This window comes from Panulirus ornatus, chromosome 10 (assembly GCF_036320965.1).
Source record: "Panulirus ornatus isolate Po-2019 chromosome 10, ASM3632096v1, whole genome shotgun sequence".
Classification (NCBI taxonomy): Eukaryota; Metazoa; Arthropoda; class Malacostraca; order Decapoda; family Palinuridae; genus Panulirus; species Panulirus ornatus.
Window position 1 is genome coordinate 64,609,354 of NC_092233.1, and position 15,153 is coordinate 64,624,506.

The 15,153-nt window shown below is 46.6% G+C and overlaps 1 protein-coding gene across 3 annotated transcripts in view; it reads left to right on the forward strand.

The window, feature by feature from the left end:
* The window catches only part of LOC139751041 (uncharacterized), a 181,911-nt gene that overhangs the window by 40,408 nt on the left and 126,350 nt on the right, over window positions 1–15,153 (forward strand). The window contains exon 1 of one of the 3 annotated variants that reach the window (XM_071666175.1): window positions 1,600–1,998. The exons of the other annotated variants lie outside the window; for them this stretch is intronic. Coding sequence (XP_071522276.1) covers window positions 1,983–1,998 — 16 coding nt within the window. The 5' untranslated portion in view covers window positions 1,600–1,982. Of the gene's footprint in view, window positions 1–1,599; window positions 1,999–15,153 lie in introns of those variants that run through there. 3 annotated transcript variants of the gene reach the window in all.

A 15,153-nucleotide genomic window follows, 5' to 3' on the forward strand; every position in this document is an offset into this window, starting at 1 on the left:
ACTGGGTAAGGTGGAGGTTGTAACTTACTGGGTAAAGTGGAGGCTGTATCTTACTGGGTAAAGTGGAGGCTGTATCTTACTGGGTAAAGTGGAGCTGTATCCTACTGGGTAAGGTGGAGGCTGTATCTTACTGGGTAAGGTGGAGGTTGTAACTCACTGGGTAAAGTGGAGGCTGTATCTTACTGGGTAAAGTGGAGGCTGTATCTTACTGGGTAAGGTGGAGGTTGTAACTCACTGGGTAAAGTGGAGGCTGTATCTTACTGGGTAAAGTGGAGGCTGTATCTTACTGGGTAAAGTGGAAGCTGTATCTTACTGGGTAAGGTGGAGGCTGTATCTTACTGGGTAAGGTGGAGGCTGTATCTTACTGGGTAAGGTGGAGGCTGTATCTTACTGGGTAAGGTGGAGGCTGTATCTTACTGGGTAAGGTGGAGGCTGTATCTTACTGGGTAAGGTGGAGGCTGTATCTTACTGGGTAAGGTGGAGGCTGTATCTTACTGGGTAAGGTGGAGGCTGTATCTTACTGGGTAAGGTGGAGGCTGTATCTTACTGGGTAAGGTGGAGGCTGTATCTTACTGGGTAAGGTGGAGGCTGTATCTTACTGGGTAAGGTGGAGGCTGTATCTTACTGGGTAAGGTGGAGGCTGTATCTTACTGGGTAAGGTGGAGGCTGTATCTTACTGGGTAAGGTGGAGGCTGTATCTTACTGGGTAAGGTGGAGGCTGTATCTTACTGGGTAAGGTGGAGGTTGTATCTCATATCTTGCATTTTGCCCATTGGAAGGCTATACAATTATGGATTGATCATAGATATTTATCATTAGAAGATGGCGGTATATGAGGAGTATTTTGCCTTCAGTAGTACTTTGTTGATGAGGAGAGGAGTTTCACCCTTTCCTCATATCATATGCCCGCTACCCCGACTCCTTCCGCCAATCATGGGGCTCGCCCGGTGGAGAGATCAATATCATGCACTCATTGGCTCCCACCGACCAACCGCAAGGGAGGGTTAAAACGACCTGACCTAGCCCCGCCCTATGGATTTGTATCTCAGCTGGTGATTGGCTCTCTTGTCATTTTAATGTAATTCCGTCCTCCAGACGGTCAGGATTATCTTTTTATGTTAGAAGGTAGGCCACCACAGGTGTACGAGGCTCATGGTCGGGTCCAGCGAGGCGGGGGTAGTCTACTGGTGTGATATGAACGTACCGTTACTGCTTTAAGTTGCTTTATTTTTAGACTAGACCAGAAGCCTCGTGTTATGTGGGATCAATATAATCCTGCGAGGCCTCCGAACTGCTCCGGGGAGGAGGAGGTGTTTGTGCAAAACTCCCCGGGGTAGAGGAGGAGGAGGAGGAGGAGGAGGGGAGGGGCAGACTGAGGGGGTAATAACGTCTTACTGGCTTTATAAGTGACCATCACCCTCCCTCCTCCCCTACCCTACCCCACCCCACCCTACCCTCCGGCATCGCCTTGGGGGGGGGGGAGACGGAGGGGGGGGGGGGAGAACTAAAGGTAGGGGTTGGGGGGATGGTTTGGGAGTGGGGAGCGACTTGGGGTCCCAGGCAGGCACACAGTTGACCCTAGCTGGGTGTAGTGTGGAGGCGGCGGAGGCGGGTGCTCCTGTAGTGGAACACCTCGTTCGCTCTTTCTCTCTCCCTCGCTCTCCCTCACTCTCTCACTCACTCTCCATGCTAGCCAGACCGCGCCCTCGTGTTCGTCCACCGTACGTACACAACTGATCAACACGTGGTATATGTTTTATGTGTTCGTGGGTCGCGGGGCTTCAGTATTACAGCACCAGTGGCAGTACTGTGTGAGGAGGGAAGGACTATGTGAAGACACACACCCCGGATCTGTTCCAGCGAGAGGTGCGTGGTGTCGGCAACAGGTGTTTGTGTGTATTGGGTCCCAGCTTCCTGTAAGTGCGTGTTGCTAGCCGAACGCACTTAGCGCTCCCTACTTGACACACCCACGCACTTTCCTAATGACCACAAGGACAAGTAAGTTGCTTTTAAGTCTCCATACAATTGTAAGATATTATAACTTGTGCTTGATCTCCCATTTAGACGTTACGAGTGGTCTTCGTTGTAACTTTAGTCAATGCTATTTCATTTGTTCTGTATTCTTCATGTTGTGTTACTCTTTGTATCATATATTTCTCTCATTTTCTGTTCAATTTCTTTAGTGGTTTTCATATGCTCCATTGAATTCCATTGTTATATTGTTATCAGATGTATGTATTTTATATGCATTCTTTATTCTTGTGTTTGGTACTGTATTCAATATCTTTATATATTTTTGTTGTTTCTAGACTTTTCTTTTTCTGTAGCTTCCTTCTGTAGTCTTTTTTAGCCAGTATCGGAGCTGTACACCATTGGTTGAGGAGGGACGCTTGTTGGAGTGGCTGGATAGAACACGGGGATCGGGAGGTGAGAAGGGTGGTCACATAAGCTGCAGCTACATGCTTCCTTGGCACTCCAACCTGACTTGCTCTACCGTCTCTCACACACACACGGGCCTCTGTGGTGTAGTGGTTACCGTTACTCTATGATTCATTACGGGTCCGCCCGGGAGTTCTGGTCTGAGTGGTGTTCGAACTCCAGGCGCGGCAGTTGGTCTACGGCCAATTCCCCCTACTCATCCTCCCTCGGGGCTGATCGATAAATGGGTACCCGTAACACACAAACAGTAATCACACACACGTATCCACACTATATTCTATGTAATTTCATCTACATATGTATGTATGTATGTATGTATGTATCTATCTATCTATCTATATATATATATATATATATATATATATGTATATATATATATATATATATATATATATATATATATATCACATAGGACGTAAGAACCTCTTGGACCCATCGACTTCATCTGAACTTGGAAGAATATCTGAGCATCTTATCATACGCCAGGCGTTAGCGTCAAAGGCCTAGCAGTCGTACACATACGTCGTGCCTTCGTGGTCAAGACGTATCAATACGTCTAAAGGAACATTAACAGTGACACTTCATTTCACTGTACAGCATGTTACTTTACCTGTGTACACAGAGCGTTTATTGGGATAGATGTTTAAGTGATTCAAGTTTTGTTGTTATTGTATATAAAGTGCGTGATTTCCATTATAAGTGTTTATGAGCAATGATAACTGTCAAAGTTAATTGTTTCCTTACTCATTAAAGTTAAGAAAGGAGTTATTTATTTTTGTACGGAGATACGATCATATTAACATTGTTAACATTTAGCCACTGTTAGAAGTTAAGGAGGGCTTAAGGTCGTATAGAAAATGCTAATATTTAACCTAGCGTTAAAAGTTGAGGAGGATAGACATTCATATAAACATTTTGAACATTTATCCAGCGTTAGACCTAGACGGTAACGAACACTCATATAAACAGTTTGAATATTCAACCAGTGTCAGACTTCATCACAGTACATAACATACGGTAATATAACATTCTCAGTACTTGATCACAACGGTATACAGTTGTGAAGCAGTGCGTCAACCATTTCGCTGAACAGATTGCCGACGGAATGATATCATCGGTTATTCCCTGCGCAGCGCATTCCACGATAACGACCAACACTGACGAGTAAATGATGAGCCAAGTTGGTCATTATCATCGGCAGCTTTCCTAGGTGTCGATCGGTTGGTGTCGCACTCTCGCCCCAGACTGATTTTTTGCTGTGTATCAGAATCCAGCATCCTCTACCTTGACGCATGCGCACGCTAGTACTGCGGTCCACGAAGATTTGAACTTCCTCAAGATTACTGCACGGTCCTTGAATACTAGTGGTACGACCCTTGAATACTAGCGGTATGACCCTTGAATACTAGCGGTATGACCCTTGAATACTAGTGGTACGACCCTTGAATACTAGCGGTATGACCCTTGAATACTAGTGGTACGACCCTTGAATACTAGCGGTATGACCCTTGAATACTAGCGGTACGACCCTTGAATACTAGTGGTACGACCCATGAATACTAGTGGTACGACCCTTGAATACTAGCGGTACGACCCTTGAATATTAGCGGTATGACCCTTGAATACTAGCGGTATGACCCTTGAATACTAGTGGTACGACCCTTGAATACTAGCGGTATGACCCTTGAATACTAGCGGTATGACCCTTGAATACTAGCGGTATGACCCTTGAATACTAGTGGTACGACCCTTGAATACTAGCGGTATGACCCTTGAATACTAGCGGTATGACCCTTGAATACTAGCGGTATGACCCTTGAATAGTAGCGGTACGACCCTTGAATACTAGCGGTACGACCCATGAATACTAGTGGTACGACCCTTGAATACTAGCGGTACGACCCTTGAATATTAGCGGTATGACCCTTGAATACTAGCGGTATGACCCTTGAATAGTAGCGGTACGACCCTTGAATACTAGCGGTACGACCCATGAATACTAGTGGTACGACCCTTGAATACTAGCGGTACGACCCTTGAATACTAGCGGTACGACCTTTGAATATTAGCGGGATGACCCTTGAATACTAGCGGTATGACCCTTGAATACTAGCGGTATGACCCTTGAATACTAGCGTTATGACCCTTGAATATTCGCGATATGACCCTTGAGGATGACGGCACGACCATTGAGCACCACCTTAGGTATGATGGTTTGATGCACGACTGCCTTAAAGGTCATACGATACTCAGGACATTTGACAAAGTCTAATACGTGACATGTACAAGGAATGGACGCATGGGTATTATTGTATTATTCCAACAGCCATGACCAGAAAGTAACAGAGAGAGAGAGAGAGAGAGAGAGAGAGAGAGAGAGAGAGAGAGAGAGAGACGCAAGGTAACCGAGGAAATGCGTAGAGAGAGAGAGATAGATACACAGGCTACACAGACTCCATGTTCCAAGCGAAGTGGTCTGGCCTCAACACTACTGAAAAAGTTTCTCTCGCCTTAAATGCTGTGTAAGAAAAGGATAACAAATCAAAGTACTCTCTCCTCACCTCCCACTCCCTCCGACAGCACGTCGTACGGGAAACAGGTAGAAAAGAAAAATACCCTGCAGAACTAAAATAGCTGACCAAGTGTTTTTGGGAGCTGAAAATTAAATTGAGATGATTGTGAATATATTATGCACTCCTTGAAAATATCAGGTAACAGGCATACTTGCGATTGATTAGGACTTGGAGAAGATAAACCAGGAGGGAAAAGAAGTAACTTGTTAATTTTATGAGGGAAAATTATGATATTATGACACAAGTTAGTGCGGTATGTGCGTCTTGAGTTTGGAGGGGATGATGCATGTGGCCATCAGGGCTGGTACTGTATAGCGGTACCAGTCGTCATACAGGACCGTGGCACATACCTTACCATCCCTCACCATCATTCGCTGTTACAGTGACTAGATCTGACACTAGAATGTTTACGAATCACACATGCATGTCGTTCGTTAATGTACATCGACCTACCCCGCATTGATGGCCGGGGAGACCGGTTGATCCGGTGGTGTGGGTGTAGGCCTACCACTGAGGCCTGCTTGTCCAAGCCCTCGCTGATAAACAGTTCATGAGACTGCAGTGCGAAATGGCGTATCTGAAGGGCCCGGTGCGGACAACTCTAGTATGCCTGGGGATGGCGCGTACGTGCGAATTTGGCGTGTGGAGTGTCGGGGGCGGCGTGGTAAACGTGGGCCGGTGAGAGAGCGCGGGGTGCATGATAACTGAGGTGGGAGCATACTCTGCTAGGATGTCTTAAGGCGCGAGCGCGAATTCCAACACACCTACTACTGCTGGGGGAGTTTAGATAAGCTACAAACCAGTGCAGTAGGAGGAAGGTGGTGAGCTCAGCAAGTGAAAGGCCCACAGTCCTCATAGTGTGGGTAGGGTGAGGCAGCTCTTGGTTCAAGCATACCTTACTTACCACCACCACCACCACCACCATATAGCCAGACCCGACCTACCCTTACTTATCACCCGTCACCACAACGACGCACTATACACCTGGATTATTCGCGCGACCTTATCACACGACATAGCTCGAGATACACCTATACCTAGGACACTTCTAACACTTGCTCCTTACAACCTTGACTCTAGAGTTAAATATAGAATTATGTTAAACCTCTCACTCACGAGATATAGTGATTTGTATAGCATAGTCGTGTGAAAGACGTCGGGTTTCTAGCTTCTAACTGGCCACATGTTCTGCATCATACAAGCAGAATTAATCTTCTTGGCTAAAAAATTTTGATTTTGCGAAAAGTAAGACATTATCATTTCATCAGTATAGATACATCTTTATCACATGTTTTTGAGAATTATCCTAACTCTGCCGCAGTAACTTGAAAGTCGACCTAACTTTGCCGCAGGTATTAGAGAAATATCGTCATTCACTGCCGCTCAGTTTCAGGATCTTTTATTATACCGCTTGAGTCCCCACTTGGGCCCACCTGTCACCCTCCCATGTTCTTGTATTGCACCACGATATGCTCTGTACCTACCCCTTGTCATGTACCCTTCACCCATGATGTACTGTACCCACTGTATTCTCTGTACAGGCCTCCACGAACCCCCTAGTCATGTACCCTTCACCCATACTATCATTAACATGCTAATTCTTTGTACATATATCTAGAGGATGATATTTTTAAACTTAACACCGTGTGTTGTGTGGCCGGACGTAGGGTGACGGGATGTGTGTCTGGTGGATTGAGGTGAAATGATGATTGTTGATATTATGTAGTGGTCGGTGAGGAGGGCTGTACCCGAGACTGAGGACATTGCAAGATGCTCGTCTGGTATTGCCCAGACCTGCGGCAACACTGCAACCCCCCCCCCCCCCCCTTCCTATCCCCGCAACACACCCATCACGTTGTTCTCTCGCTTACAACACACACACACACACACACACACACACACACACACACACACACACACACACACACACACAGTATAAGAGAGAAATGCTTCGCCATTATCACGAGATCTCCTCACATATAGCAACAAGGATATTTAGAATTTTGCATACATTGTACTGATTTAGAAGCGGACGTGTGATGCTAGGGTCGGAATATGTGGAAAGCGAAGAGGTAAGATGAGAGAAGAGTAAGTCTAATTTAAAGAGGAGAGACTGTCGTACCCACTCTATAGACTCCAACAGTTTTAATGTTAATATAGTTTGGGAACTGGAGTTCGGTAGCCAGGAACGTGGTGAGAACTTTGGTGATATTTGCCAGGAAGGAGTAGGAATGTGGATACGTTTAACCTGAAATACAAAGGGAAGTTTACGAAAGAAGATGGTGGATGGTTCAATATATGACATCAAAAAACATAGGAACTTCGAGATGTGCTGTAATGTATGAGCGACATCCGAAGCACCCAGCCAGCATTTGTAAGGTATACGAGAGCAAGGAACTATACGAGTATAACAGGGTACGAAAAGAGGAAAAGAGAAACTTTGAAGAGAATATTGTGAATAATACAGGAGAAATCCCAAAATTGTATTTTAGATTATCTGGAGAAAATTGTTAGTTACAGAGCTTCATATCATGTTTAGTTATTCAGATGAAGGGTTGTACAGCATGTTGCGGGCATATGTGAGAATAACAAGTTCAAAAGTTTTTTTTTTTATTATGGAAGACGCTGTAGCCCAACAATGGTGAGATGGAACGGAGAGGAGGTCTGAAAGAGGTTTCAGGTATCCAGAAAAGACATCAGCAGAAAACTGAAATGTCTTGACCCTTACAAGGCTTATGGTCCTGGTGAAATTTCACTGTATGAGCTGAAGGCGTGCGCGCATACGTTACACAAACGTCTGGAAATACTGCACAAGATGTCTCTGGAGAAAGGTATGGTGCCAAAAGAGTGGAAAAGGGCAAACATCATACCTATGTACACAAGAGAGGAGACCAGGAGGGGACTTTGAACTACAGAGTGGTATTACTGAGGAGTGTGGTCTGGAAGGGACTGGAAAAGATGATTAGAAAGCAAATGGAAGCCTTCGCGCAGAGGAGAATTACCTAGAGTAGAGGCTACACGGTTTTAGAGAAAGAAGGTCATGTACAGCGAACCTCTTAAATTTCCATGAGAGCGAGTGAGCTCAGTTTGAGACAGAGAAGATTGGGTGGATTGTATCTATACCGCCCAAAAGCATTTGCCGCTGCAAATGGGAAGCTGATCAAGAAGTTGGATCACTAAGCAGGAATAAGGGAAGAGACTTTTCATGTGGAAAGATCTCTGTAGAAGCGAACAAAAGACGCATATCAGAGTAGCTTTCTCAAAATGGTCTAAAGTTACCAGAGGAGTGCTGCAAGGATTTGTTCTAGGACCAGTACTCTTCTTTCGCTGTGTGAATGACTTGCTAGAAAGTGTGAACTCGTACCAGGATACGTTTGCAGATGACGGAGATAATATGAGGGAAAGTAAAAAGTGAGGAGGATTGCATGAACTTAGAGGTGACATAGACAAACTCCAAAGTTGGTCTGATATATGGTTGGTGAACTTCAGTGAAAGAAGCCCTCAATATGAATGTCATGTAGCAGGAAATACGACATGGGAATCTGCGTGTGAACGAGACTACAGTTGTCGACCTTAACATGTCACCAGACTTCCACATACCGAGAATTATTGGGGAGAAAAACTTGTCTTAAGGCAAATATCAGAATAGCTCTCAATTGATTAGGAAATATTTAGCAAGCTGTTCATATATTACATAAGGGCAAAACATGAATATACTTCTCAAGTTTAGTCATCGCTCCCAAAGAAGCATACAAAGCTAACAGAAGAGGGGTGAGTGAGGGGTGATCTAATCACAACCTTTTTAGTTTTTAATCCAAATTGATTAGGTTGAGTTCGTCAAGGGATGTTGGGATAGAACAATCAGAGGACATAACATAGATTTAAGCCAAGAAACGTGTTAGAAATAGTAAGAGAAGTAGTTCCATAATGTAAGGTTGGTGGATGAATGGAGGAGCCTGAGCGAGAACTCCTAGCAGGTCATGACCACAACCCTAGCAGGTCAGGACCCCATCCTTAGCAGGTCAGGACCCCATCCTTAGGTCAGGACCCCAGCACAGCAGGTCAGGACCCCGACCCTAGCAGGTCAGGACCTTACCCCAGCAGGTCAAGACCCTATCCCAACACTGTTAGGTCAGTACCCACCTCAGCAGGAGAAGGCCCCACCCTAGCAGGTCAAGATTCTGTCCCACCAGGTCAAGACCCCATTCCACCAGGTCAAGACCCCATTCCACCAGGTCAAGACCCCATTCCACCAGGTCAAGATCCCACCCCCACCATGTCAGGATCCCACCCCACTAGGTCAGGATCCCACCCCACCATGTCAAGATCCCTCTCCACTAGGTCAAAAACCCACCCCTCCAGTTCAAGACTCTACCCCCCAGCCAGTCAAGACCCCACTGCATCAGATCACCCCCCCCCCCCAGCCTCAACAGACGGGCAGGACAGACCATGGTGCTTGCCTCGACCCACACACGGGGTTACGTCAGTATGAGAGATCAGTGCACGAAGCCGTGTAACGCCTGGCTGGACTGTGTAGCCCGGGTCAGCGGGAACGCTGCCGGGGCCGCTCCTCCCTCCTGCTGGGGAAGTGGTGATATGCCACACTAGGCAGTAACCGTCGATGTTATTATGCATACGTGACGTCATATCCTCGCATTTCATTAAGAAATTCGTGTAACTATTTCACTGGCAGCGTAGGTATTTACGGTCTGTTCCTAGAACACACAAGTGTCCCCGGCACTTGAACGAATTTATTGATCTGTTAGCGTAGTAACGGTATTGCATAGTAGCGGCCACGTGTGGTGGTTGTACTGGTGGCCACCAGGGCGGCGCCACTCCTCGGGTCTCGCCATAACCCGCGCTAAACTGTCTTGAATTATGTTGTTTCGTCTCTTTTAGTCCCCCCCCCCCCCCCTTTTTTTTTTTTTTACCAAACTTCTTGTAGAACATCTTAGTATATGTGTTTGTTGGATAATAAGACTTTTTATGATAAAGATGATTATGATCATATCGCATGAAATAAATCTTTATATCCAGGAAAATTGTTAGCCGTGGAAGCCTCCAGATATTGACTGAATCTATTAAACTTGGATTGTCCGCAGATTACGGGTGGTGACGCATAGTTACGACTGTGTCGGTAGCCTGGGTTAGAACACGACCACTCACCACCACCACCAACCCCTTTCCCATTCGCTCTTATGATAGTCAGTCCCTTATCCTCCTGTTCCACCATTGACCTACCCGTCACCACCCACGATACTACCTCCATCACCCTACCCATCACCACCCACGACACTACCTTCCTCCATCACCCTATCCATCACCACCCACGATACTACCTTCCTCCATCACCCTATCCATCACCACCCACGATACTACCTTCCTCCATCACCCTACAGTAAGTCCTCAGGATAACCCATTACCCACATTGTTTCCGTACCCCTTACTTCTAACCCATTTGTCCCCACATGCTGTGTTTCATCGCCTCTTACCTCACGGTCTTCCTCTGTCATATCGAGCTCCTCTCACTCTCCCCCCCCCTCCTCCTCCTCCTCCACCTCCTCCTCCTCCTCCTCCTCCTCCTCCTCCTCCTCCTCTCCTCTGACTAGCCAGGTCACCGTATGCATGTATGCTGGGTCATCACAACCGTATCATCAGTGCATGTGTCATTATCATGTTGCATGATATTCGTCACTGCGAAGAGTTGTCCCATTATCTTGATCCCCGTTTGGTCGGGGATCATCAGCGGGTGTATTGTAGTGGGTAGAGGTGTTACACTCAGTACAGCCATAGAACACGGGAAGAACACAACACTACCGGCTGTTCTCAGGGCTAAGACTGGTACTGTATTGTTGAAACATTTATCGTGACAAATTGACTGATATTATCAGTCAATATACTTGGTCAGAAAATGTATGTTTGTGTTTCAACATTCTTTTCAGAAAAGTTTAGTGGTTGAGATACTGCCCACCTGACCAGCGTATCCCCCGGTCGAAATGTTCTGCAGTCATCCTTTCCTATGGAATTTCCATGGCAGTATATCTCTCCATAACTACATGGTGTTCTGGTTTTCCTTTTATAGCTGCTATCTTACCAGTTGATTTACACTAGGGAGTATTGGGTGGGAAGGAGCCTTCTGATTCACCATCTTGTCTCCATCTGTATGAATTAGGAATGTAATAATAATGATGATGATGATAATAATGATATGATAATAATAATGAGGATGATGATAATAATAATATTAATGATTTTTCATTTTTGCAGCTTCCCACCGTAGCGGAGTAGCATTTGCTCACACACACACACTAGTGTCATGCATGATACACTAAAACGAGTGCCCACCATCCAAAGCCAAGCGTCACACACTATTACATGGTTTACCTTGACCACTTCACATGCCCTCATTCAACCCATTGACAGCACATCAACCCCCTTATGCCACATATATCCAATTCACTCTACCCATGCGTGCCTCTTACCCACATAAATGAACGGGCCACGTTGCCTCAAGGCCTCTTTCACGCCATCCTTCCACATCCATCTCGGTCTTCCCCACCTCTTCTTTGCTGCCTCCACTTCTGACTCCCAAATCCTTTGGTTGAGGTCCTTTCTTCGTTAATCTTCTCCTTACGTTAGAACCATTTCAGCACATCCTGGACATTCCCTCTCATAGTTAAACAGCGCCTTGTGCCTCACCACTCTCGTACTCGGTCATTTCTTACACAGTCATCCCGCCTCACACACCGTAATTTAAGTCCCCAGGCCTTTCTTATCCAACCCATTTACTCTCTTCAGTTCTTTTGCACTCAGGGCCAAAGACTCGTAACCATGCAACACGACCGGGTGGACCTACGATACCTTCAGACCTACCCATCTTTGCTGTAACAGTTGCTAACCTCACCTTCCACACGCCCCTCAGTCTCCATGGTTCCGTTTGGTTCCTTGTCCAGTTATAAGTATCAGAAGCACTTCAGTTCCTCCTGATCCTCATCATTCAAATATTAACATTCATCTCCCGCCTTCCGGCTGTACCTCATTATTCCCCTTACAGTACTTATGTTTACATTTGCTCTCATCTTCCTCGTTTCACACAATCCCACACTAACACACACACCACAGCTTCTGCAGTTTTGCTCTCGAGTTTGCCATACCAGAGCGTGTCATTTGCATACAGCAACTGACTCTTCTCTCTACTACACTTCCGTTCCCAGCATGTTATAGAGCCACCCTCTCTCCAAGACCCTGACATTTTCTTCCTTCATCTCCCCGTCCATGAAGAGATGAAACAGCCATGGTGACATCACAAATCCTTGATGTTGACCCCCTCATTCACCACTCGCCCTCTCCTCCTCCTCGAATACATTGCTTTATTCCTCTTGTAAAGAAAGGGGAAAAAAAAGATTTCCTTTCCAGGTCATATATTCGTAACGCTTTTCAAAGGCATTTCTGTCAACATACAAAGTTGTCTATAAGTGTTTCCCACACGGATTCGTCAAAGCAAATTCCAGGTCCACACTGCCTCTACCACTACTGAAGCCACATTGCTCCTCTCCAGTCAGATGTTCTGTGCATTCCATCACCCTCTCCGTTACTGCCCTTCCATACACCTTACCTCAACAGACTTATACTTCTGTATTTCATGTATTCCCTTGTTTTCCCTGCCTCTATGTAAGGGCACTGCATAGGCATTGTGTACGGAAGTAACGGCTGTTTACCATGTCGATTGTTTACCTTGGTAAACACTTAAGGGATCGTTTTCTGTAATGTCTGTCTCCCTGGTCACAACTTGAAAACTGCATCAGATTCTATATAAACTTTTAAGATAGTTGTCTTCCAGCATCTAGAGACTTGGATGGCATGCGAGCCGTAAGTATGATTTAATTTTTCCTCAGCTTTCAAAAAGATCTTTGATCAAGTTTCACATCCAGTAAGTATGGTATGCCACATGCGACACAAGTATACCATGGAACATCCCTCAAGTTGAAGAAAATGGCAACCAGAAGCTGAAAATGTACATATAGAGAGAGACTATACACACAGTCCGAGCTTTAGCAAGGGAAGCAGGTGTTAAGGCAGTCTTTAACCAAATATTTGTTATTCAAGATGTTCACAGTGGTTAGAACTCGGGGATGTTCTCTGTATTAGGATTGAGGTGCCGAAGTACATACTCGGGGACGAGGGATCTCAGGTGGCAAGAGATGAGGGTGAAGGGGATGTTGTAGTATCTTCCACCTGACCTGTTGGATGAGATTCAAGTGAAGATGAGACAAGAGTTATGAAGATCAGTGTTCTGAGCGTCTCTTAATAGGTGGTGTAAGGGGAGCGAGGATAATCTTGTATGCAGTTATCTGCACCTTTTCTAGTAGCTTCTGTTGTGTGGTGGACAGGGAGGAAGTCCAAAGTGGGGGGGGGGGAATTGGTGAGTTTGAGGAGAATGAAAGATGCTTAGATGTTCTGGAAGTCCGAGTGTCTTGATCCTGCTTATATTGTAGAGACGACAGGTGAAGGATTTGATGATGCCACCGAGGTATTCCATTCAGTTTACTATAGCTTATTGGTCCAGAGTGACACCGAGATGTCTGGGGTCCTTAGTGCGACGGTAGAGGCTGTGATACAGCACTATTACCAGCAGATAACCTCGTCATGGACCATCACGTCTTTTGTAGCCTTTCCTTCCCATTTTAACCCTCCCCTCCTTCCCTCTCCCTCTCCTCCTAGTCCTTCACGATATTCTTCCCTCTACCTGTATCAGTTTTCGGCTTCTAAATTCGTGAACCTGTTTACTTCTTCCTTAACTTGTATTTGCGTCTTCCGGCTTCCTTGGCCTCATCCAAGTCTCCACAGTTTCTCTTTGTCCTTCCTCCTTCTGCTCCATCTGGTGTGGTTTGCTTCCCCTAATGTTCCTCTGGGTCTTGATATACGAATTAAGTTTTTCCTTTAAGACAGCAGTCATTCTTTTATGTATTTCTTATCTACACGGTTCATATCCATCATACAGTTGGTCTGTTCCGCGTGTCTGGTTCTTCTGTATCATTGTTCTCCTTCCCTGTGTTTTCGGTCCTGTTCCACATCACCGTGTTGTTGGTGTCCTGTTCCACATCCCCGTGTTGATGGTGTCCTATTCCACATCACCGTGTTGTGGGTGTCCTGTTCAACATCCCCGTGTTGTGGGAGTCCTGTTCCACATCTCCGTGTTGTGGGTGTCCTGTTCCACATCCCCGTGTTGTGGGTGGCCCGTTCCACATCCCCCGTGTTGTTGGTGTTCTGTTCCACATCCCCCGTGTTGTTGGTGTCCTGTTCCACATCCCCGTGTTGTGGGTGGCATGTACCACATCCCTATGTTGTTGGTGTCCTGTTCCACATCCCCGTGTTGTGGGTTTCCTGTTCCACATCTCCGTGTTGTGGGTTTCCTGTTCCACATCCCCGTGTTGTGGGTTTCCTGTTCCACATCCCCGTGTTGTGGGTTTCCTGTTCCACATCCCCGCGTTGTGGGTGGCCTGTTCCACATCCCCCGTATTGTAGGTGGCCAGTTCCATATCTCCCGTGTTGTGGGTAGCCTGTTCCACATCCCGTGTTGTAGGTGGCCTGTTCCACATCCCCCGTGTTGTGGGTGGCCTGTTCCACATCCCCCGTGTTGTGGGTGGCCTGTTCCACATCCCCCGTGTTGTGGGTGGCCTGTTCCACATCCCCCGTGTTGTGGGTGACCTGTTCCACATCCCCCGTGTTGTGGGTGGCCTGTTCCACATCCCCTGTGTTGTGGGTGGCCTGTTCCACATCTCCCGTGTTGTGGGTGGCCTGTTCCACATCCCCCGTGTTGTGGGTGGCCTGTTCCACATCCCCCGTTTTGTGGGTGACCTGTTCAATATCTCCCGTGTTGTGGGTGGCCTGTTCCACATCCCCCGTGTTGTGGGTGGCCTGTTCCACATCCCCCGTTTTGTGGGTGGCCTGTTCCACATCCCCCGTGTTGTGGGTGGCCTGTTCCACATCTCCCGTGTTGTGGGTGTCCTGTTCCACATCCCCCGTTTTGTGGGTGACCTTTTCAATATCTCCCGTGTTGTGGGTGGCCTGTTCCACATCCCCCGTGTTGTGGGTGGCCTGTTCCACATCTCCCGTGTTGTGGGTGTCCTGTTCCACATCC